The 26249-nt window shown below is 37.1% G+C and overlaps 1 protein-coding gene across 11 annotated transcripts in view; it reads left to right on the forward strand.

Annotated features, from left to right (window-relative positions):
* The window catches only part of SLC10A7 (solute carrier family 10 member 7), a 254880-nt gene that overhangs the window by 8767 nt on the left and 219864 nt on the right, over nucleotides 1–26249 (forward strand). For 9 of the 11 annotated variants that reach the window (XM_047855992.1, XM_047855993.1, XM_047855994.1 and 6 more), the window contains exons 2-4: nucleotides 419–501; nucleotides 6531–6667; nucleotides 11353–11428. In XM_047855992.1, the coding sequence (XP_047711948.1) occupies nucleotides 419–501; nucleotides 6531–6667; nucleotides 11353–11428 (296 nt within the window). Of the gene's footprint in view, nucleotides 1–418; nucleotides 502–6530; nucleotides 6668–11352; nucleotides 11429–25046; nucleotides 25358–26249 lie in introns of those variants that run through there. The other 2 variants (XM_047855999.1, XM_047856003.1) reach the window with 2 other exon arrangements.

The following is a 26249-nucleotide window of genomic DNA, read 5'->3' on the forward strand; positions in this document are numbered from 1 at the left end:
GGAGCTTCTTCCGTTGATTCTCTCTTTCTCTCTCTCTCTCTCTCTCTCTCTCTTTTTTTTTTCCTAGTTTGGGGAATTTTGATTGTTGTATAAGCACTGATACTGTGGTAGATACAATTAGACGTCATACTGAAGGATGTTGCCTATTTGCTCTCCTGTATGAGAGCAGTTTATTTTTATTCTGCTGGTCTGAGGATACTGTGCTGAACTGGATAGCCATGGTCCTTGCCTTCTGGAAAATCTCTTTTGGAGCTAGACTGCATCACAGCAAATACTTAACTCTTCAGAACAGTAGTATAGTAAGGGTAACACTAAGAGATTTGAAGTACTATTTGCCCTCCCTCAATGGATTCTTCTTTCATACCAAGTTATCTACTGGAAATTCTTATCTAACAGTAACTTGTTTCTCTCTCTTTAGGACCACTGAAGCCAGAAATAACGGTCTCCTACATTGCTGTTGCAACAATATTCTTTAACAGTGGACTATCATTAAAAACAGAGGTACTGTCACCTATGGGGTATATCAAAAGCAGGGAGAAAAATTTAGTTTTTGCTTATTATTTTGAAATTTCAGAATCCTTTTGTAAAGATGTATGTAACTATGGTCCAAAAGCTTCACTACAATAGAAGATGACTTCAGCAAAGGACTTGTGTTTTGAACCTACCTATTAGAGAAATTTTGTAGTTGAACAACATGGACTCTGAGGGTGTGGTTATAATGGGTATGTTTTTAATACAGCAACTGCACTGAATGAAGCATCCACTTGAGGTCTTCCTCAGATTATGGTGGTCAATATGATGGTGACTGCTGTGGCACATTTGAGTTGATGTTTAGTTGGGTTTCCATAACTTTTGTTCTCAGGACTCATGCTGCTCAAGTGATGCCTGTTACAACTTTTAACCAATTTGTATTTAAAACAATTTTTTTGTAACATGTATTTATTATTGAGAGACAGAGAGAGACAGAGCATGAGCAGGGGAGGGGCAGAGAGAGAGAAGGAGACACAGAATCCGAAGCAGGATCCAGGCTCTGAGCTGTCAGCACAGAGCCTGATGCATGGCTTGAACCCACCAACAGTGAGATTATGACCTGAGCCAAAGTCGGAGGCTTAACTGATGGAACCACCCAGGCGCCCCACCAATTTGTATTTTTAATGTATATTTTTTGCTGGTATATCTATTAAATATTAATAAGTATTTTAAGAAAAAATTGAGATTTTTCATACTATGTCACAATTTATCATGAAGATGTATAGTTAATGTTATTTATTGATCAGTGTGTCGCTGAACATGGAATTCTCCCAGAATTAAAGAAATCAGACATTTTTAACATTCAAGAGAGGAATAAATAGAATTTATGATTCTCTTTTGGCTTATAACAAAAAAGGAGAAGAAAAATATAGGAAAAAATACCTATTTGCTCTTGAAGAAATTACTTAGGATTTTTAAAGTTGTTATTTTAAGATGCTTATTCTTATGTAGATAGGGAAATCTTACTATGCAAGGATTTTTTTTTTTTTTTGGAAATAGCTTTATAAGTTAAAATTTTGTTTCAGCATCATGTTTTGCTTTACTTATTTTTTATTTTAAGTGTGATTGGAATGAGGACCAAATTTAGTTACAAGGACCATCCTAGTAGCAACATGGAAAAATACGGTTTTAGTAAATTTATGTATTCTGTAGTTATCTGGTTGGTATACATGTTTTTATTGGAGCATTATTTTTAGATAGATGGGATCCATGTGTGGTATCTGTGAAATTATGTCTCAAAAATCCTGAATAGTCTCACTACTATTGAAAATAACTGACATAGGATGAGATTTCCTAAATATGTTAAATTCTAGTTTTTGCAAATTACATTGACATGAAAGGACTATGATCAGTGCTTACAGGGCACAGGCTTTTTCTGTCACCACCTTCATTCTACTGGTTCTCAAATGTGGGGCCTAGTGATACAGAAAAATACTTGCTACCCCTATGGTGCTGGACTATTCTTTGGAGGTCTTCCTGCTGGTCTTGGCTAATGCCCTTTGTGAGCAGCTGCCTTACCCAAGTCCTCTACTTGGGACGTTGCTCTAACTATGTCCCCTGGTGGCTGCTTAACGGCTACAGCTGTTACTTATGCCATGAGAAATCTGGCAAGAGACTTGATTCTCTCACTCCTTAGCTTCTTGCTTAATGTGATTCTGTAAAGCAGCCAACTTTGTGGGATGCAGGAGTTTAAGAAGGAAGAACGTCACAGCTATCAGCATTTCTCTAAGGACCAAATTCTTCTGTAAGCACCTAGGAAACCTTCGAGTATTCCAGCTAATTTGGATCTAATGATAAAATGCCTTGATCCTGTGCTTTATCACGGTATCTAAGTAGCCATCAAAGCCATTTCTTCCACCAATGCCCCTTTTCACAGTATTACATTAAGTCATTTTCAAGATCCATTCAGTTGAAGATGTTTTAGATTGCATCATTGTATAGTGTTAAACCGTCTAAGTCCTGCTAATTTCCTGGGCAACTGAACCAATGCTTTTAAGTTAGCAGGTAGCAATCTTGTTGTTATTTGTTTTCTAGTTAATAATCTTAAGTTTATTTCAGCTGGGACTACTATTTTTGAACCTTATTAGAATAGTGTGTTTTTGCAGGCAGGAGACAGTAAGTTATTATTGACTTGAGTTTATTTGAGAGCATTCACATTGGTCCCATTCAAGTTTGATTTATATTAAACATTTCACGTAGTATTACCCATTCATTGATGGAATGATGTATATTCTAAAATTTGTTTTGCTCATTTATTAAAATCATAAAGAACTCTGTGTTAATACTAAAAAGATTTAATGCTAAATCTTAAGTCTTATAACTGTTGATTTCTAGATTTTAAAATATCTGTTGAAATGTCTTCTGAAAATTTATTGTATTCAAGTCAAGTAAGGTCACATTTGAAATATATTTGATGTTTAGCTAATTAGGAGCTACCATTTCAGAGGATTTGTCACTTAATAGACTTTGGCAGGATCAATCTCATATAAACAAATACCTATGAGGTGCCTGTGGCTACAAAGCACTGTGTTTGGCACTGGGATAGAACCAAAGATGGGCAAGATGCTCAGGGCCTGGAAAGGGTCCTGAGTAGGGCAGATTATACAGGTCTTTCCTTATTTTCCTAAACAGATTATTTTTTGAAGTTCTATTACCTTAGAAGTAAATATAGCAACTTCTAAACTTTACGTTCATGCTGCTTGTTTCCAGCCTAGAGCTATGAGGCTGATTTCTCAGAAAGTGAATGAAATGAAGGTCAAATAAGGGTTAGAAGGGAAATTGGTGTGTAAATGAAAATATTTCTACATCTCAGAGTGCCTGATTTTAAGCAATTCTCGATACTGTCGGTGATAATTCTGGTATAATAAATATTTGGAGTATCTTTACTTAAGTTTACTTTAATGGAATTTGACCTGTATTACATGTGAATAAATAAAATGTCATGCAGAATCAACTTTTCAATTATTCATGATGGCATTTATTTGAGTACGTGGCCTTAAACTCTGTATGGGTATGTAAGGAGTAATACTATTTTGGATGTTACAGTGTTTACTTGTTTTTTCTTTTCCTTGTTACCTTATTTTATCTTTATGTTTGTATGAAGAAGTTATAGAAAATATATAACCCTGGGTTTTTGTGATAGTCTTAAAATCTTAGGGATACTTCATGCCTATTATTTCCCTGTTGTTAAGAGGCCTCTCATGACCCAACATTGTTGGTCTTTGTGATTCATTTTGCTGGATTCTTTATTGTTCCATTGTCCTGAGGCAATGGCAGTTGTTTATAATTGTCATATATTAGATCAGCTAGTATTTTTAAACTAAATTTTGTTTTTTATAAGTTTTTCTGATTATAAAACTGGTATTTACCTATTGTAGAAAGATTAGAAAGAATAGAAATAACTAGCATTAACATCTCTGTGATTTTGGTCCCTTTTTTCCTAAACATGTTTTATACATAGAATATTTAAAAATGAAATACTTAAAAAAATTATATATATGTAAGTATACATATATATATATACATATACTTGCATAGTATCATGTACATGTACACATATATAATCTTTTTTTTCTTATGTGACACTGTATAGTAATTTTTTATATAATTTAATATTTTAATTTAATGTTTCTTCATATATAATAAAATTTGTATTTTGCTTACTTTTATGAACATAAATCAAACGGTACAAAAGTGTACATGATGAGAAGTCTTCTTTTCTCCCCTCTATCAGATATGTGGACATAACTAATGTTAATAGTTTCTGTGTATCTTTCCATAGTTAATAGTTTCTGTGTAAAACATATGTGTATTGCACCCCTTCAAGCTGAGGTATTTTGTACTGCTTGCCACCCTGTGTTGTTTTACTCAGAAAACATATCTTGGAGACTGTTTCATATCAACACATAGAGAACTCCTTGTTTCTTTTTGTATGCTGGAAAGCATTCCGTTGTATGAATGTGTCATGCTATATTTTACTAGTCCTCTATTTATGGACATTTAGGTTTTGCTGCAAAGGATAACCTAAAAATTGCCCATGTTCCCACATTTGGGAGAAAATATGAAGGATTACTTCCTGGAAGTGAAATTGCTAAGTCACATGATACATGCAGTGGAAGTTGTGACAGATACTCCAAGTACCTAGAACAGTGCTGGGCTCTCGGTATTTGTTGACTGAAGGAATGAGTTGCCAGATTGCTGTCCTTAGATTGTGCCAATTTATATTCCTATCGGTTAAGTCGGGAAGGACCTTGTGTTCCCACATGCTTGTCAACACAGTTTTAACATGGTTTTTAATCTTATAACAGTCTGGTTGTACCTTAATTTATTTAATTATTCATCCGTTTTTGGACTTTTAACTCGTTTCCTGATTTTACTATAATAGATGATGTTGTCGTGATCAATTCTGCATATAAATGCTTGTACCACTTATTATATCCTTAGATCAAGTACCTAGACATAACATTTTGGGGGTTCAAGAATGCGAATTGTATTATAGTCCTCGATATATATTCCCAAATTACTTTTCAGAAAAGTTATTCTGTTTCATATTCCTACCTGAAGTATATGCAAATGCTTTAGTTATTGCATTCTGGCTGATCATTTTGTTTCTATTAAAAAATTAGAATCTTATTTATTTGGCATCCATCAAATACCTCTGAGTATATCTCAGTGGCATTTGGTTTCAGAACTGCTGAGAATTCTTGGCACTGCTGGTGCTCAAGTTTTCTCTGGGGTGGAACTTTAAAAATTCTGATACTGTATTAGGATGGCTCCTTTAATCTTCGATCTGATCCATGGACCTGGTGTGGCTTCTGGTCTGCCCGGTGTTTTCCATTTGCCAGAAATTCCTTAGATGTCATTTGGGATGTTCTGTGACTACACTGGCACTGCTGTGTGTCTTCACACGGGAAATGAGTCCTGTCCATTAAACTGATGAGCTTTGGTTAATGTGTCTGAGACCAAGGATCTCTTGAATGTCTTACTTGAACTAGGGTAGGCATTACAGTGCTATGTTTCTAACAGGGGAATCTCTGGCATCTTTGAGGTGCTTTAATGACTTCTTGCATGTTTTATAGGACTGTACTACTTTTTCCACTGCTTTCTGAGTTTGTTTTATTTCAACAGAATAACCACATAGCTCAAAGAAATTCAAATGCAAAGGCCTTTGAATTTGTACCTATTTGAACCCCAAAGTTGACCTCATTATCTGTTTTCAGCTGTGAGGCATATAACGTGCTTGGTATGTCGTGTTTAGTGTGAATTTCTTCCCTCTGGGGCAGTAGTGTGACATGATGGAAGAAGAGAGGGGTTTGCTAGCATACCAGAAATGAGTTTGATTAGGAGCCTCATTGTTCAGTAGCTCTCAGCCTCAATCTCCTCCTCAGTAAAATAGGATAATAATATCTAGTGGGGGCTGTGGTGAGGATTAAATGAGATAACATACATAAAGTGACAGGCTCAGAGCATGGCACATTGCTGCTGTTCTGTAAGCATTAGCAAGGAAATCCAGAAAGTTGATTTTGGGGAAAAAGCCATTTTGAATTATAGAATATTACTGGGAAAAACATTTTTAAAAATTATGATTTGTGTGTAGATTTGGTAACATCTTGGCAAAGTGAGGCCTTGCTAGAGATTAATCATTTCATTAAAATGAGATAGGTCCTTAAGTAGTTACATGCCTATTTGTTTATAGTGTCAACAGTCCTCAGGTCTATACTACTGTACAGGTACTTAGCTCAGTTTTGGTCCAGAATTTTACAAATCTGAATCGTTGGGGTATATTATATATTCAAAGAAATTAGAATATTTCAGAAATTTTATATAAAAATACTTCTTTTTTTCCCGCAAGTCTGTCTATCATGCTTAGAGGTAAAAATTTTAGCTCTGAAATAATTCCAAATTAAAAACTCATTTATTTGATGTTATTTTAGTAGACAGCCTTTCTTGGGAAAAATAATATTCTTACCTTTGCTATTTTGTGTCTTTTATTTTTGCAGGAGCTGACCAGTGCTTTGGTGCATATAAAACTGCACCTTTTCATCCAGATCTTTACGCTTGCATTCTTCCCAGCAACAATATGGCTTTTTCTTCAGCTTTTATCAATCACACCCATCAATGAGTGGCTTTTGAAAGGGTACGTTTAAATATTTTGAAGGGCCCACTTTTAATGAGGCATCTGTAGTGACGTTATTGTTTCTGTGGCAACTATATACAAAAGGGCTTATGTGTGGTATCTTATAAGGAAAAAAGAACACTTTAAAAATTATTATCCCTGAAAAATTTTTTAAGTTATTTATTTATTTATTTTGAGAGAGACAGAGACAGCACAAATAGGGGAGGGGCAGAGAGAGAGGGAGAGAGAGAATCCCAAGCAAGCTCCATGCTGCCAGTACAGAGCTGGAGCCGGGGCTTGAACTCATGAAGCCATGCCAACTGAACCACCCAGGTGCCCCTAAAAATTATTATCCTTTAAAATGATAGTGTTCATCAAGAAGGTTCATCAAAGAATTTTATAACACAATCTTTTTTTTTTCTTTCTGATTTCTAAGGGTTTTATTAGTAAATTGTTTTAAATTGTAATTTCACGGCGCCTGGGTGGCTCACTCTGTTGAGCGTCTGACTTTGGCTTAGGTCATGATTTCTCTGTTTGTGGGTTCGAGCCCCACCTTGGGCTCTATGCTGACAGTTCAGAGCCTGGAGCCTGCTTCAGATTCTGTGTCTCCCTCTCTCTCTGCACCTCCTCTGCTCGCATTCTGTCTCTCTCTCAAAAATAAATAAACATTAAAAAATTGTAGTTTCAGTATATTTAACCTACAGTGTGATACTAGTTTCAGGTATACAGTATAGTGATTTGACAATTAAAGTTTATTTATTTATTTTGAGAGAGAGAGAGAGAGAGAGAGGCAGGGGCAGAGAGAGGGAAAGAGAGGATATCAAGCAGGCTCCACATTGTCAGCGTGGAGCCCATTGTGGGGCTCGAACTCATGAACCGCGAAATCATGATCTAAGCCAAAATTAAGAGTTGAACACTTAACGACTGAGCCACCTACACATCCAGTGATTTGACAATTCTATATATTACCCAGTGATCATCAAAGTAAGTGTACTCTTAATTATAACACAATCTTAAAATGTTTAATCTTAAGGTTCTGGGATGGATACTGTTCTGGAAGTTTTAAAGAGCTGTGTTGGGAGAAAGATGGAAGGGACTAGAAGATGTAAGATATGGGTGCATGTGTTTAATGTAGGTCATCAGTTGGGCACTTTAACTTGTATATTCTATATCTTGCCAAATGTAGGCAGATAGTGGCTGAATATAAGTATTTTAGAAGTACAGGAAAGAAAAAAATATATAAGGAGCAAACATTTACCTTTTTACTTGTTCTGTTTATGTTTGCTATGACAATTGAATTAACAAGATTTTTATTAGACACTTTTCTTCCATAAAAATGCCATCATGTTTATTCAAAGGATTTAATGAATTTAAAAAATTATTTGAAGTGGTTTAAAACTAACTACAATTTAGTAGCATGGTATAATAGTTAAAATACTGAACTTGGAGTCTGGAGGTTGCTTTCTGACCCCGTCCCCAACTGAAGAAGTCATGTAATAGTCTTGAACCTCAATTTCCCTGCCTATAAATAGTGAGGATAGTCATACTTTTACTGTCTGCTTGATAATAATGTTGAGGATCTCAATTGAGATCACGTATTCATTTATTCAAGTCACTTGTTTAGTTCCCACTATGTACCAGGTGTTATAATAGGTGTTGGAGAAAGAATAGTGAACAAAAATGGGAAAGTGCAAGTTAGTTTTGCACATTGGGAAGACCTAGGTTGATTAACAATAAACAAGTAAGTAGATGACCAAGATAGAGATCAGTGATGGGAAGTAAAACACAGTGTGATACAGTTAAAAGTGGTTGGGTAGGTAGGCCAGTGATGAATTTAGATGGCAGAGTTCTCGGGGCAGAATATTTTAGGCAAAGGAAGTAGAGTGTGCAAAGGCTCTAAGGCAGGAACAAGCCTGGTATGTTCTAGGGTCAGGAAAATGACGAGGATGGCCAGATCCTGGAGATACAGAGGAAGAATAATAGGACTTGGAGTTGGTAAGGTAAGCAGGAGTCAGGTCCCACAGAGACTTATAGGTCCTTGGTGAAAGCATTGAAGTATTTTTCTGCATGCAGCAGGAAGCTCCCGGTGGGATTTAAATGAGGGTGTGTCGTGGTCTGATTTATATTTTCAAAGTAGTGCTCTGGCTGCTGCATAGAGAATAGATAGTAGAGGGGCTGAGAGAAAGGTAGGAGACCAGTTTGGAGGCTAGTCTGGTAAGGTAGCAGTGCAGTAGAGAGAAACGGACATTGGAGAGTATATTGTAAATTAGAGCTCTCAGAACCTCTGGGTGGGTAGGATGTAGAGAGAGAAGGACAGGGAGGAATCAAGGTTGACTTCTGGGTTTTGGGTGTGAGCCACTGGGTAATTGGTGGCATCATTTACTTAGCTGAGGAGAAAAAGAGTAGCATAAGAAGGGGAAATCAAGACCGCTGTCTTGGCCAGATTGAGTTTGAGAGAATGAACATAAAATTTTCAGTGAAAAGCATAAAGTGCCACATAAGTATCATGACATCATTTTAGAGCAGCAAAGTATGATGCATATCTTAAAATTTTTTTTATGATGCATATTAAGAACCAATAGTTACTGAGTGTTTCCCGTGAAAAGGGCACTCAAGGAATAGGAAGATATTAACTCATTTTCCTTGTATTCAGGGAATGTCCAGGGTAGTCGGGTATGTGAGAGATATAAAATAGTAATCAACCACAGTGGGGCAGCATATGATTTGTTAGATAAGTAATGTAATAGGTTAAAAGGTAAGAGGTTCAGCAAAGGTTGTGAATTCCTAAACTAGAGAATTCAAAAATAAAACATAGTGGGAGACAAGAATAAAAAATTTCCTTACAGCCACGTTACAGAAGGTCTGAATTACTGGGCAGAGGAGTTTGGGCTGCATCTGTAGATGATGGGAAGTTCTGAAATGCACTAAACAAGAGAATAATGTACTAAAACATGGTCAGTAAGAAAGATTAATCTAATAGCATCATACTGGCTGTTATTAGAGTTGGGCTTGCAGTCTCAGGAAGCTAAGATACAATTATCACCTCATGATATTGAGCTTAAAGGAGTTTACACTTAGCCTAACTCCCTTACAGAAAGCTTTTCCTAGCTCACTTTTTCTGCGTTCCCCACCCTAGTTTGAGAGTACACGGTATGTTGCTAACTTGAGGGAGCTGCAGACTCTTACCTCAGGGCCATGTTTCAGTCATTGCAATAAATATTTTGAGCACGTCTTCTTTACCTTGCTATGTCAAAGGGAAAGAGTGGGGGTAGAACATTCAGTAGGCATTTGCAAAAATCCAAAGTTGGGGAAAAAAACCATCTGAAGGGGGATGATGGCAATAGTCGTGGAAAAGAATGGAAAGTTGGTTGTGGTAATATATTGATTTATGAGAAGCAGGTGGAGCCACATGTAACTCCAAAGTTTCACATTGGATCATTAGGAAAAACAACAACAACAACAACAACAACAACAACAACAAACTATCCCATTGACAGAAATAAGTAAATTCAGAGATGAAATTGACGTTTTAGAAACTATTAGACATGTTCAGTTAGAGGTGGCAGTCACAGGCAGCTACAATTTGGGGAATGGTGGTTAGGGCTAGAAATGTAAAATTGTATATATTCATATAGATTCAGATTTGAAAATAAGATTGAAAAGAATGCAAGAGAGTCAGCAAAAAGTCAGAAGGGGCTGGTTTAAAAGAAAGGAGATAAATTAGAAGGATGAAGTACTATGGCAACCAAAAGAATAGAATATTTTGAAAAGCAAGAAGGGAATGAGAATGAATATGGGGAAGAGGATACTGTATTTGGTGAGTAAGAGATCACCTGTTACTTTTTAAGGTTACCACTTTTACTAGTAGAAGGGGCATAAGTCTGAATCTAGGTGAGTAAAGAGAGAATGAGTTTAGGCCCCCAGTAAGAGAATTTATGTTAAATACTTGCAAGGAATCAATGAGAAAAGTGTCTAGAGTAGTATCTACTACAAATGGTAAATGCTTGGTAAGTATCAGTGATGATAATAGTGATGGTCATAAGGAAGGCTCAGAGACTGGGAATCGATAATAGGAAAGACCACTTAAGCATCACTTGGGAAAATAGACCTTAAAAGATATGAATTGAGCTGGAAATTCTATGAAAAATGTGTGTTCTTGTGTTTTCAGTCAAAATAAATTAAAACTTTTTCTTTTTTTCTTATTTCAGAGGTAATATAAATTCATTGCATGAAGCTTAGATGATAAATTCTTACCAAAGGGAGTAGAAATATCTGTAATCTGGACTTAAAATATGTTTAAATCAGGCGTTCCGTGTCCTCTATTCCCTCCCTGTATGAACTTTCTACTTTTAGTGAGCTGCTGCTCACCATGTCTAGAATGTATATTCTATCCATCTGGGATGTATATCCATCCTTTAGATGGTAAGTAATGTTTTATATCTTTAGTATTTAGATTTACTACTCCTAGTTTTACAATGTGTTTTCTACTCTAAACTAAGAGAATAGATTTCTTGTCATGATCTGGGGAGTAGACTCATAATTTAGTAAAAACTAAATTTAGAATAGGTACTAGAATTTGCTACTGTTTGAATTCAAGAAGCACATGATCGCGAATATGTTTTTTTATGAGCTGAAAGTTTGAGCATTGCTGTTTATAATTGAAAAAAAAAAACCTACTGATAATTGCATTTTCTTTGATTTTCCAGCTTGCAGACAGTAGGCTGCATGCCTCCCCCTGTGTCTTCTGCAGTGATTTTAACCAAGGCAGTTGGTGGAAATGAGGTGAGTCATAGGGCTAAATGCCGTGCTTTTGTTTTATATTTTATTTTATTTTTAAATTTTATAATGAAGAAGTCATATCACAGAGAATGCATAACTATAGCAGCTTATGAGAGAAGTGTAGGTAGATTCATAAATTAGGATGGTGCTAAAATTAATGATGATGAGTGAAAGTGAGGATTTCAAAGAGAAGAGCAAGGGAGATGAATGAAATAGAGATAGTGAGTTTTCTACCTCGGTGAGAAATTGGGAGACAAAAGAAGCAATCCAAGGAAAGGTACTTTTCATCTAAGACTAATGAGCCAACAACAGCTCTATGGCCATTCCTTAGTTCTTAAAAAGTTTGTAGCTGGGGTGCCTGGGTGGCTCAGTCGGTTACGCGTCTGACTTTGGCTCACATCATGGTCTCACAGTTTGTGAGTTCAAGCCCCCCATCAGGCTCTGTGCTGATAGTTCAGAGCCTGGAGCCTGCTTTGGATTCGGTGTCTCCCTCTCTTTCTGCTCTTCCCCTGATTGTGCTCTTTCTCTCTCAAAAATAAATAAACATTTTAAAAAATTGTAGCAAAGTACGTTTGTGGAAAAAGGGTCCATATACATTTTTTAAAAATTTATTTTTAATGTTTATTTATTATTGAGAGACAGAGACAGAGCATGAGTGTGGGAGGGGCAGAGAGAAGGGGAGACACAGAATCCGAAGCAGGCTCCAGGCTCTGAGCTGTCAGCACAGAGCCCGACATGGGGCTCAAACTCACAAACCGTGAGATCATGACCTGAGCCCAAGTCGGATGCTTAACCGACTGAGCCACCCAGGGGCCCTGGGTTCATATACATTTAATGGCAAGTGAAGGCAATGTAAAAAGGAGAAATGAGGCAGGGTTTCTAAGGTGAGTTCAAAGAGATTATGCAAATGCTGGGGGAATGGGGTGGAGTGCTTGCGTTTTGAGACAGCAGTCATCCATTTCAGGGGCTACACAGAGGTGGCTCCTCTTGGCTGAAAGGTACCACAACTTCATACTGAAGGACTTGGTGGTAGCTTATTCCTCCTTTTCCACTTCCAATTTCTCATTTAGCAAAGAATACTATTGAATGAGGGAGAATATAAGGGATTCCTACTTCAAAAAATAAATATATTTCTACTTCAATTCATTCTTAAGATTTCGCTTTCTTAGCATTTGTTTTTATTTTCATCTGCTTTATTTATTCTGAAAATATTTATTAAGTGTATTAAGTGCCTGCTATATTCTTTTTAAAAATAGGTTTATTGAGCTATTGTGGATATTACAATAAACTGCATACATCTAAACAACTTAATGTTTTGATGTCTGTGTACGCCTGTGATACCATGACCACAATCAAGATAATGAATGTATCCATCACCCTCAAAACTCTCCTGTGTCCCTTGGTAATCCCTCCCTCCTGCCCTTCTTAGTGCTCCTCTTCCTTAGGCAACCACTGATCCGTTTTCTGTCCCTGTAGATTAGTTTGCGTCTTCTAGACTTTTATACACTGGAGTTATACAGTGTGTACACCTTTTTCTTTTCTGGTTTCCTTTATTCAGCGTGATTATTTTGAGAGCCATCTATACTCTATGTATCAATAGTTCAGTCCTTTTATTGCTGAGTATTATTATTTTTTTATGGATATACTATAGTTTGTTTATCCATTTACCTGTGTGTGGACGTTGGGCATTTCCCACTTTGGGGCTATGAACAGTGTGTACAAAACTTTAAGTGAATGTGCACTTTCATTTCTCTTGGGAATACTTACGAATGGAATGTTGGGATCATCTGGCGGTGTATGTTTTAGCATCTTTCAACCAAGGCAAGAATTACCAACATATAGTTATAAATCATCTATAAATAGCTTCTGAGGTGGACCATTTCTGTCAATGTACAAGCACTCTTCTTGGACCGCAGGTGTATGTTGAACTTTTTCAGAAATTGCCAAACTATCTTCCCAAGTGGTTTTACCATTTTACATCTCAGCCAGCGGTGTCTGAGAGTTCCAGTGCTCCACATCTCGTCAGCACTTGGCATTGTCAGTCTTTATAATTTTAGTCATTCTAATATGTATCTAGTGGTATCTCATTGTGGTTTTAATTTAATTTACATTTCCCAGCTACTAATAATGTTGAGCATTAATATTTTTCATGTGTTTACTTGCTATACATGTCTTTACATGTCTTCTTTGGTGAAGTGTAAAATCTTTTGCCTTTTTTCCTTTGTTTTAAACGGAGGTGGTTTGTTTTCTTATGAAAAGCTTGCTTTGTGAGCTTTATATATTCTGGATACAAGTCCTTCATAGATATATGCTTTGTAAATATTTTCTACCAGTCTGTAGCTTGTCTTCATTTTCTTACCAGTGTCTTTTGAAGAGCAGGATGGTAATGAAGGCAGTAAAGGTGGTTGGATTCTGGATGTATTTTGGAGGCACAGGATATGCTGATGAATTGAATGTGGGATATGAGAGAGAGAGGGGGTCATGAATGACTCTAAGACTTTTGACTGAGGAGCTGAAAGGATGGGGTTGCTGAGGGTTTTTATCATGAGTGGATGTCAGATGCTTTTTCTGCATTTCTGACAACCACCATTCTGTCCTGGAAATAAATCCCACTTGATAGTGGTATATGATTTTTTAAAATATACTGTTGGACTCAGTTTGCTAATATTTTGTTGAAGATTTTTGCATCTATATTCATGAAGGTATTGGCCTATGGTTCTTTTTTTTGGTGGTGTCTTTATCTGGTTTTGGTATCAGGGTGATACTGGCCTCAGAATGGATTTGGAAGTATTCCTTCCTCTTGTATTTTTTGAAATAGTTTGAGAAGAATAGGTATTAACTCTCTTTAAATGTTTGGTAGAATTTTCCTGTGAAGCTGTCTGGTCCTGGACTTTTGTTTTTTGAGATTTTTTTGATCACTGATTCAATTTTATTGGTAGTAATTGGTCTGTTCAACTTTTCTATTTCTTCCTCCTTTAGTTTCGGTAGGTTATATGTTTCTGTGAATTTATCCGTTTCTTCTAAGTTGTCCAGTTTGTTGGCATATAGGTTTTCATAATATTCTGTTACAATTGTTTGTATTTCTGTGGTGTTGGTTGTTATTTCTCCTCTTTCACTAGTAATTTTGCTTATTTGGGTCATCTCTCTCTCTTTTTTCAATGAGTCTTGCTAGAGATTTATCAGTTTTGTTAATCTTTTCAAAGAACTGACTCCTGGTTTCATTGATCTTTTCTATTGTTTCTTTATTAAATGATATTTAAAACAAAGATGGATGAGATTATATGCAGAGAGAGCATAGTTAGAAAAGAGATGAAGTTCAAGTACTGAGCACTGGGACCCTTCAACATTAAGTGGTTAGAATGAGGAGTTACCAGCAGAGGGAACAGAGAAAGGCAACAGATTAGACAGAAGGAAAAATAGGGAGTATCCTGGAAGCCAGGTGAAAAAAATGTTTGAAGGAGTAAGGTATGATCAGCTCTGTCAAAATCTGCTGATATAAGTTTGTGTACAATGAATTCTGAGAATTGTCCATTGAATTAAGCTACGTGGAGGTTATTCAATCAGAGTGGTTTTGTTGGAGTGTAAGGGCAAAAGCTTGTTTGGAATGGGCTCAAGAAAAAATAGGAAGAAAGAAGACAGAAGTATACACAACACTTTTGAGGTCCTTTGCTATAAAAGGGAAGAGGGAAATGAAGCTCTATTTAAAGAGGGATATGAGGTCAAGATTTTTTTAAATACAGAAGTGACAGTGTGTTTCTATCATGGTGGGGATTATATAGTTGAGAGGAAGCTGTTGATTTAAGGGAGTGCTGGAGTAATTTATTGGATCAAATGGAAGAGAATGGTATCAGGTTGCATGAGCTTCAGTGGAACTTGGATCATTTATTCATAATAAGAGTGTGTGGTTAGAGATCCATGAAGATGGGTAGAAAGGGTGCACTTGGGAGTCCTGATGACTTCTCATTCCTTAGGGCTCTTCTGATTTTCTCCGTTCTCTTCTGGTTTTCATTTGTTTTTTTTTTTTTTCTCAGCAGCTGAGACTGATGATGGAGTAGGTGGTATTAATGTTTGAGATAAGAGGAGAAAGTGTGCAAATGCCATCTAGGTGAAGAGAGTGAATTAACAGGAGAGTATGGTAGCATTGCTGGAAGCACTAAGGATCTGAGACCCATGGTCATGCATTTAAAATGAAGCCAGACTTCATCGTTACGTGTTTCTCTTATCTGCATTTAGTTTCTTGGTCCAGGAATGGAATTGACAGAGAGTTGGATTTAACCAGCGTTTCATTATGCTGGGAAGTTCTTTTTAGTTTCCACATCATTACTGAGCTAGAGGAGTTACAGGAGTCTTAGATTAGTGCTTGCTGTGATTCTCTTTCTATTGCTTTGAAAGAATTTGAGAGGAGGGTCTTTTCAGGACCTAGTGTTAACTGGCTCAAAGTCGTCATTTATGTCTTTCTTTCTGATGTGATTCCCTTAAGAGATTTTATTTATTTATTTTTTTAAATTTTTTTTAACGTTTATTTTTGAGACAGAGAGAGACAGAGCATGAATGGGAGAGGGTCACAGAGAGAGGGAGACACAGAATCTGAAACAGGCTCCAGGCTCTGAGCTGTCGGCACAGAGCCCGACGCGGGGCTCGAACCCACGGACCGTGAGATCATGACCTGAGCCGAAGTCGGACGCTTAACCGACCGAGCCACCCAGGCGCCCCCCTTAAGAGCTTTTAAACTAAAAAACCCTTTTGTTCTCAGATGACTGTTGGCAGAAGTTCAAAGTCCACTCATTTTGTTGACATTAACATATAGCATTAGAGATTGTATATACATGTTCATTCCCCAGTAGATATTTAAATGATTTACATTAATGTTGCATGTTAATAATGTTGAATTTATAGATATCTCCTTTGTTTTCTAATGTCATTGGTCTAGTACGTAAATGATTATATTGTACACCTTTATCATTATCAAGCATTTTTGTAGTCCTGGGAGTAAGTTACAAGTTTTCATAGGTATTGAAAATTGAGCTTGCAAAGTCCAGTTGGATCGTATCTTCTGATATGAAATGAGTGGACTTTTTCAATGTTTACATCAGATTGTGGAAGAAAGTGATCTGCGAGGAAAGGTATTAGATGATTTTAAGTTTAATGTTTTTCTAAAGTAATGTTAAAAGGTAACTGAATATAAGATTTAGCTGAAGGAAATGTACAGGAAGATTAATCTTTTGTATAATGTATTGGGAAAAATCTAATCTAAGGGTGGAAAGTGAATTTATTGGTCCATGTAAATGAAAAGGTCCAGGGGCGCCAGGGTGGCTCAGTCTGGGTAAGTGTCCGACTTCGGCTCAGGTCATGATCTCACTGTTTGAGAGTTCGAGCCCCACATCAGGCTCTATGCTGACAGCTCAGAGTCTGGAACCTGCTTCAGATTCTGTGCCTCCTTCTGTCTCTGCCCCTCCCCCTCTCACGCTGTGTCTCTCTTTCTCTCTCAAAAATAAACATTAAAAAAAATAAAAAAAAAAATAGAAAAAGAACAGGTCCAAAAGCAGAATCCACTATCAGGTTCCATCAGGTAAAGGTTTTGATTCTACTTCTCTATGATTCTCTGTTCTGCCTTGTACGCAGCAGCTTTATACACCCTTGTGGATTTCAATGTGGTAGGAAAATTGCTGGGCACATTTCCATGTTGCACTGTCCTTTAAAACTGACTATTCTCTACAGTGTTTATAACATATAAGAAAACTTTTTTCCTTCCAGATTTTGTGTTGTTAAACTTGTTTACATTTAGTTTATGCTCTCATATATTTATATATTCATCTTTAATATAAATATACACGTGTAGCATATGTTCTGGTGTATTAAAGGAAATGTGAGATTGTGTAGCATATTTGTATTTAATGATTTTGGGGATGAATGCAGATATAGTAGTGTCATTTGGAATGATTTTATTTTTATTTTGTGAAGTTGTTATATAACTTAGGAGGAAGTTTTTTCTGCTACTTATTATACACCTTTCATTTTAAATGCTTTTTCCATAAAACTGTTGATTACCAAAAGGTTTTGTCATGAATTGAAAGTTAGCACATTCCTTAAACTCACAGCTTGCACTTTGGCAAGAAATAGTCTTGTTACTTCTTGTTAAAGTTAAAAAAAAGTATCTGTTTTTATAAGTTAGATTGTTGTTTCAGTGAGCCAACTGGAGTTTATAATAAGTTTTAGCAGCAGAAGGAAGTCAGCATATGTGCACAACAATGCTTATATGCTGAAATGCTAGCATATCCTTTAGGTATTAAAATGAGACTATTTAAGGGCATAGCTGACTCACAGTCTTATTTTGTGGCTTTTAAATTTTAAACTACTTTCATTTAAATATTAGAAACATAGCTAAATTCTTTTTTGTGATCACTCATTTATTCATTCATTATTTATTCATTCATTTTATTCATATAACAGTTTTAAATGCAACTTTTCAAAACTGCAAGATTATAAGGTGTGCTGTTGAAATGGTCTGATTGGTGGTTATGTGGTTATGTGGTTTTGTGTGTGTGTGTGTGTGTGTGTGTGTGCATGCACATGCACTTTCATTTCCTTTTTTAAGTACTAGAAAGAGTAATAAGACCTGATGGACCCTAATTTCATTGCCAAGTGTAAGAAAGTGATAGATCAACATGTTTTCTATTTTGTTCTAACATGGGAGATAAACATTTATTCTTTGTTTAACACTGTATACATTTGTTTGGTTTAAATTTCTGTTCCAGGGGTGCCTGGGTGGATCCTCTGTTAAGTCTCCAACTCTTGCTTTCCTTTTTTGGTTCAGGTCATGATCTCAGGGTCTGTGAGATCCAGTCCCGCCTCAGGCTCTGTGCTGACAGTGCAGAGTCTGCTTGAGATTCTCTTCTTTCTCCCTCTCTCTCTGACCCTCCCCACACTCTCTCTTTCTCAAAATAAATAAATAAACTTTAAAATAAATAAATAAATAAATTTCTGTTCCAAATGTAAAGTTCTATGGTAAAAAATACAATTTTTTCCCCCCAAAGCTTTATAAATGTTTAAAACCTTATGGGACTGGCTAAAGAAATCATTGTATTTAAATTCAAGGAGATTCTGCCTCATAGTAACTATGGAAGGGATTATGAAAGAAGTTTCTTCTTTAAGAAACTGGCACATTGGGGCGCCTGGGTGGCGCAGTCGGTTAAGCGTCCGACTTCAGCCAGGTCACGATCTCGCGGTCCGTGAGTTCGAGCCCCGCGTCGGGCTCTGGGCTGATGGCTCAGAGCCTGGAGCCTGTTTCCGATTCTGTGTCTCCCTCTCTCTCTGCCCCTCCCCCATTCATGCTCTGTCTCTCTCTGTCCCAAAAAATAAATAAACGTTGAAAAAAAATTAAAAAAAAAAAAAGAAACTGGCACATTGTTTTTCCAAGTTTGAAGAGATAGAGTTATGTAGTTTTCATGCTGTTGTTACAGAGGTATTTCAATTCCCTATCACTTATGCTGCTGTTTAATGAAAAAAGCTAGAAAGGTAGAATTTGGGAATAGTTACACTGTTTTCCTGAGAAAAGGAATGATTGCAAGCTGAAAAAAGGGATGATTCAGCTAATCGCCCATGCCTCAAAATGTGAAGCAAATATTAGGTCTTAATTTCTGAGTAAAGTTGCAAAGCTGTATATAACTTTGTGAAGTTTTGTGAGTTTGAACATTAAACCAAGTAGGAGAGAAATATAGTTAAGGGTTTCTGCCTTCAAATACCTGAAAGAAAAAATAAAAAGAAAGGGAGAGCATTAAGAATCATAGTAAATAAAAATCAGGGCAGGGTAGGAAGGAGTTTCCTGTCAGATCTGAGTGTATTTTATGCTAAACTCTATCTTATCTGTGTTTAAGGCTAAGCCTGGTAATTTGAATTATGAAAATAAGGAATCTTCACCACTAAAAGCAGTGTGCTGATTACATGCATGTTATTTATGTTGGTTTATTTATTTATTTATTTTGTTTCTTAAAGTGAATTCCATAGATCACCCATACCAACATTATGGGTGGATGATTAGGAGAAAAAAAATATCCTTGTCTCCACCTTAGGATCTGTTGAACTAGAATGTGTGGTAGATGGGCCTCAGGATTCTTCTTTTAAAAATTATGAATTAGGGGCGCCTGGTTGGCTCAGTCAGTTAAGTGTCTGAGTTTGGCTCAGGTCATGATCTCGCAGTTTGTGAGTTCGAGCCCCACCTCGGGCTCTGTGCTGACAGCTTGGAACCTGCATCTTGCTTCAGGTTCTGTGTCTCCCTCTCTCTCTGCCCCTGCCCTGCCTCTACTCGGTGTCTCTCAAAAATAAATAAACATTAAAAAAAAAAAAAGAAATAGAGTATAGTACTCAACCAGAAGTTAAGCCCCTACTACGGAGGCCGCTTTTAGGCAAACAGGCTTAAGCAATGGAATGCACAAAGGGCCATGGTGACCACCTGGCTGAATACAGACAGGCCCATCAGGCAACCCACCCTGAAATATCCATAGGCCCTAGTTGACCAATGGGCTACCAACAACTAGGCACAGTTACCAAAAAAGTGAAAATTTCGTGTCGCCATACCTCCTCACCTTCCCTCCATAAAAGCAGCCCCCTCCCACTGCCTCTTTGCAGACAGCCTCTCCTCTGCTGTCCTGCTTGCCACTCCCTTGTGGTGTAGTCAATAGACTATCTCCTTTGTCCTGCCTCAGGTGGATTCTTCCACCTCTGGTGCCACTGGCTTCTACCGGATCTCGACCCACATTACGGGGCACCCATCCAATGGATAGACATACCCTTTAGCTACCACACTCACTTTATGTAGACACTGGGAGTAAAAAGGAGAATGAGGCCTGCTTTCAAAAGCCTACATTTAGTGTGATATCACACTATTCAAAACCTCTATTTCATGTTATAAACCTCACAAAAATAGGTGAAACAGAGTAAAATGGCTTTGTATTGGCTCACTTGATCAGATTATTGTTTTCCTTTTTTAGTGTAGAAAAAGCCTAAAATGCACCCCAAGTGAACTGAGCCCCACGCACCTGTGTAGGACAGCCAGAACTTCAGTTTAGGAATCTGGACTGTGTTTGCTTCTTCTAGGCAGTAGGCTGTTCCTTGCCTAGTTTAGGGTTAAGGTGGTATGCTCCTTTTAATGTAAACATATTTAGTTGGCATTTTTATTATATTTTAATTAGTAGGTTGAGGGATTTTAGAACTCCTTGGTAGTCATGTAGCATTCCAAACACATTTTAAAGAAAAGTTTTGATTTCAGGTATAGTAGAGAGGTAATTAAGTTAAAAGGTGTGTGTGTGTGTGTGTGTGTGTGTGTGTGTGTGTGTGTGTTTAATTTCATCAATGGGGCTATTGCCCAAATCTCTTCAAAGAAAACTTAAGAATGTCTCCTGAGCAAAGAAAATTATTACGTGTGGTGAACTCTTTAAGTCATAGACGAAGGTCATGGCAGTCTGAGTGTATTTAAAAAAGGTTTTCTGTCTGCTTGGAAAGCAAATGAAGCACTCATTACTAACTTTAAAATTATAGCTATGAGAAGATTTTTGCTAGAGGTGAAAGATCAAGATCATCACAGTCCAAATGGAGACAGAAAGTTCAATTTCTGGCTTATCAGTCAGGCATGAAACATTTCAGGGTTATTTTGCATTATCAGTGGGGAGTTGATCTTGCTAATCCAATGCATGAAGATAAGATTCATTGAAACATTTATAAAGGCATTTAGAGTAGATCTGATCAGCAGAGAGCCAACTTGAAGTGAGAAGGAAATCTGACCTGTCAGTCACTGTCTCAGCTTCAGCAATCACTCAGCTTTTCTGTGCCTTGCCTTTCTCTTCTGTTAAATGGGGTCCGCTACTGCTTTTGCTTGCAGTGGAAGTTTAATGGCCTCCTGGAGAAGTGTCATATCTGAAAAAGGCTTTCCGTGTTGAGCCCTCTTGCAAGCTGGCTTATGGGCACTTATTTCCCTGCAGCCTCCTGTGCTCTCTGGGAAATGGTGACCATTCTTCCTCTCTGACAGATTAAAGAATAGGATAGCAACAGCAGCAGCAGCAGCGAGAAATTGTATGTTAACTACTCTTCTTCCGTATATACCCTTTAACATTGGTCTCATCTTCTGGGTGAGGTTGGTATTCTTAGAAGCCCTGCAAAGAGTTGACTGTGTTTGTTTTAAGCTGCTATAAAACTTGTTTGAAACATGCCTAGATTTCTCCAGAATTTTGTTTGTGTGTAACTTAGAATTCTCCCCTTTAACCCCTTAATGCCTCTCAAATTGTCTTCCATTCTCCCACTCTAAACAAAAGCGTTTCCTTAATGGTTGGCAGTGATTTGTGTTCACCATATTCAGTGGCCAATTCTCAGTTTTTGTCCCCCATGACTTAACTAGCCTTTGACACCATGGCTGCTTGCCTCTTCCTTTTGCTTCCCTGACGCTCTTCTTTCCTATTTCTCTTCCTCTGTCTCTCATCATCCCTTTTCTCCTTGTCTAGCTCCTTTTCCATCCTAATGGGAATGTCTTCCAGGGATCTGATCTTGGAACACCTTATTTAGCATTGCTGGATTCCTGTAACTGGGTGCTTCTCTCCATTGCTGAAGTCTTTTGAACCCCACCTTTCAGTCTGTCTCTGCCTCAGACATGAGGACCATTCTTGATCTTTGGTGAGAAGTGTTTAAGCAACACCAGCTCAACATGCTGTGGCGCAACATCACTCCGTGTTGCTAAGCCATCTGACCTTTAGCAAAGGATGCACTTGCCCAGGAATCAAAGCAGTTGTTACCATTATTCACCTAGTGGCCTAAGTGGTCACCAGGTAAGCCCGGGACCTCTCTCTCTGAGCCTTGGTTTCCTCATCTGAGGAGTATTTGCATCTTTATTTCATGGGATTGCGTACAAGGATCTTATGAAATCGTATGTAGAAGTACTCATAAATTGTTCAGGAGCATATCAAGCAAGCATCGGCATCATCATTGTAGATGATGATGATTTTGTCACTGATGGGGTCACCTAGTTATCATTGCTTTCTCAAGAATTTGAACGCCTGAGTTTACTTATTCATTCACTTCACTCATTCATTAAAAATATATATGTTGAGTGCTTGCTATAGCTTGTTATATATATAGTGCCTTCATAGAATTTTCAGTTGAGTAAGTGATATAAAACATAAACAGTAAATTGCAATATAAGATGACTAGTGTTTAAATTTATAAGATGGTGAGTGTGTAAATAAATTTAATAAACTGTATAATCCCAGTTTATTACTTTGTATTAGTTTATATTATAGGTCTTCAATATTTTTATATAAATGTTTATTACCATAACCAGGAATATTAGTCAGATATTTAAGATTACCCCTTCTGGGAATGAAAAGGAATGGGGAAACATAGTAGTAGTAGAAAGATTGCTTTGGGAATTTATTTTTTATTTAAAAAAATTTTTTTAAGTGTATTTATTTATTTCGAGAGAGACAGAGAGAAAAAGTTGGGGAGGGGCAAAGAGAGAGTGAGACAGAGAATCCCAAGGTGGCTTCATGCTGTCAGAGTGGAGCCTGATGTGGGGCTCGAACTCACAAACCATGAGATCATGACCTGGGTCGAAACCAAGAGTCAGTTGCTTAACCGACTGAGCCATCCAGCTGCCCTGCTTTGGGAATTTAGAACAAGATAAAGGGGGTTGAACAGATTTGCAGGATATTTCTCTAAAGTCTGGAAAACCACGCTGGTTCTGTTCCAAGTCAACATACCAACCAACCACAAGAACAATCAGGTACCATGTCTCCCTTGAACAGTTCTACATAAACATTGAAAATCTGTTATCTAATTCTTTTTCAGTATCAGAATGTCTGCATATATTAGGACCAACATAAAACATTTTTCAGCAATTTGGTTTATTTGAATTAATTACATTTTAATTATCAAACTTTCTCGGGAAATACCCTGGGTTTATTAGTGATCTTGAGGAAACACTAGTTTAAACAACGCACAAGTTCTTTGTTAGCTAATCTAATTTGGTTAATATTTGTATTTGTCTTATTATAGAAAATTTGATTATTTTTACCTTTATTTCCAGATTGTGGGTGTGTACATTTTTCAGGTTCTGTGGCTTACTGTGCATTGACTACATTCCGGTTACTCATGTATTTGTATATACTTACGAAGTTGTTGCTACTGGAAATAGGATACTTGCTCCCAATAATTTGTTAAACCATGGAGTTTCAAAAATATCAATAAGTTGGATGTGAGAAGACTTAGCTTCTTCTTGTCCTTAACCAGCTCTGTGATCTTGGGTATTCTCTTTTTTAGCTTTTTAATTGATTGTGTATAAATAGGGCTGATTGGTCTATGTATTTATCTACAATAAATCTGTATCTATTTATACATATCTATCTATATCTATTTATTTTTTTCTCCAAGTTTTTATTTAAATTCCAGTTAGCACACACTGTAATATTAGTATCAGGTGACAGAGTTGTTTTAGATGAAAATACTTTGGGGAAGAAAAAGAAAAGGATGTATATATCTGACTTATTTATAAATGTTTAAATTACAATATAGTTGACACACAATGTTACATTAATTTCAGGTGTACAACATAGTGGCTGGACAAGTCTGTATGTTATGCTGTGCTCACCACCAATGTAGCTACCATCTGTCATCATACAACTTTATTATGATACCACTGTCTATATTCCCTGTGCTGTGCTTTTCAACCCTGTGACTTATTCATTCCATAGCTGGAAGCCTGTACCTCTCATTCCCCTTCACCCATTTTCCCCATCCTATCACCTTCCCTTCTGGCAGCCATCAGTTTGTTGTCTATATTTATGCTAAAAGGACCTATTTAAGTGACAGGAGGTAATCTGTTATTTTAAGTTGTTTGCTTGTTGGTGAAATATGATTAACTGTATTGCATTAATTGTAGATCTTCATGCTTTCTCAGCTTAACTTTCCTTATGAGAATATATGCTTTATGAAACAGGATGGTATTATACATGTATCTTTCATATGGGAATATTCAGCATCTATCAGACTAAAGGAACCAAGCTTAATCTTTCCTGCATTGCTACAAACTTTGAAAATTATTCTTTTAAACTTTACTTGCATTATGAAGATATCAGATTGTGTCTCCTAAGTACCTAATGAGAACATTCTGCTTAGTGCAATAAGATTTTTCAAGCAGATTATTCATGACCAAGAACACTTGGGTCCAAACTAATGGTCTGAATATATTGAGTGGGACTGAGCTGCATTCTAATCAAGTGATAAGATATTGGACTTGCAGGACCCTCTAAATGAGTGATTTTCAATTTTTAAAAAAATTACAACCCACAGATAGAAACTGAGAAGTTTCTAAAGTATAGTTACTCTATGTATAATTCACTTTCTCTTCTCATTTCCCCTCTCCCCACTTCCTTCCACCTTTCTCCTTTCCTTCCCTTCCTTTTCTTTTCTCCTCTTCTATTTCGGAAAGAAAATGCCAGTCAGTATTCACTAAATTGATTTTGTGAACTACAGTTTGAAAAATACTATCCTAACCTGTAGTGGAAAGCTGCCATCCTATTTCCTCTTGAGTCAGCTCTTCTGATCCTCTGGACAGACTTATTGGCCTTTGGTTTATTCCCAGGGGGATTCCTGGCCGCCTGTTACTTGCAGAAGGGTCCTTTGGTGTTGGCCCTCAGACCGCTTGGGGACTTTGTGTTCCTGATCAATTCTTCTGCCATTTGTGGTCAGCTCATTTGAACAGTCTGCTCCTTGAGGACGCACCTCTTCATCCGCCTAGCTACCAGATGAAGTCCTACTCATCAGTCAAGGCCTAAGTCAAATACCACTTCCCTTCGCAGAAGGGAAGCCTTTGCAGCCGCCCAGTCAGAATTAACCTTTCCTGCCTTCCCTGGTACTTCCTTTGTGTCTCTGTCATGACATTCACCCTTTATCAGATAGTTTTGCTTGTATTTGGCTCTCCAACCAATTTTTGAGGTTCATTTTCAGGAACTGCTTTTCTCTGATCCCTTTAATGCTGTACAAGAGTATCCATAATAACAATGGCAAAGGAGCTTTTGGGGAAGCTAGAGAATGACTCTAGTTCTATCACAGTCATACAACGGTCCCGACAAAGTTGTTCAGAGTAATGATGAAGTCACTTCCATGACAGTAATTTCCATAAGTTTGTGTTCAGTCTCTCCTTCAAGGATCTTTTCATAAACTTACTGTGCCAGAATAAAGTGGGATAGACTTGGACAATATTCTGTCTAGATTAGTCATATTTTGTCATTAATGCAAATAAATTTTAAATTTTGTTGAGAGAACTTATTGTGGGAAGTTTTCAGTTGATGCCCCATAGTGTTTCTTATTTAATGATCCTTCAGACATGGACTCTGAGACAGTGGGATTACAAAGTTCTCATCTAATTACAATTACATTAAGTTCACACTGCTTTGAAAATGGTACACTTTCTCAAATAGGCAGACTGTGATAGTTTAATTCCAAAAAACAGTCTGAGAAATTAACTGTATGAGGTAAAGCATATTTATATATTTATACATACTAATATATATATATATATATTTTTAATTTTTTTCAACGTTTATTTATTTTTGGGACAGAGAGGGACAGAGCATGAACGGGGGAGGGGCAGAGAGAGAGGGAGACACAGAATCGGAAACAGGCTCCAGGCTCTGAGCCATCAGCCCAGAGCCCGACGCGGGGCTCGAACTCACAGACCGCGAGATCATGACCTGGCTGAAGTCGGACGCTTAACCAACTGCGCCACCCAGGCGCCCCACTAATATTTTTTTAATGCATAATGAGTTAGCCTATGAAAAATGCT

The sequence above is a fragment of the Prionailurus viverrinus genome, chromosome B1 (genome assembly GCF_022837055.1).
Source record: "Prionailurus viverrinus isolate Anna chromosome B1, UM_Priviv_1.0, whole genome shotgun sequence".
Lineage (NCBI taxonomy): Eukaryota > Metazoa > Chordata > Mammalia > Carnivora > Felidae > Prionailurus > Prionailurus viverrinus.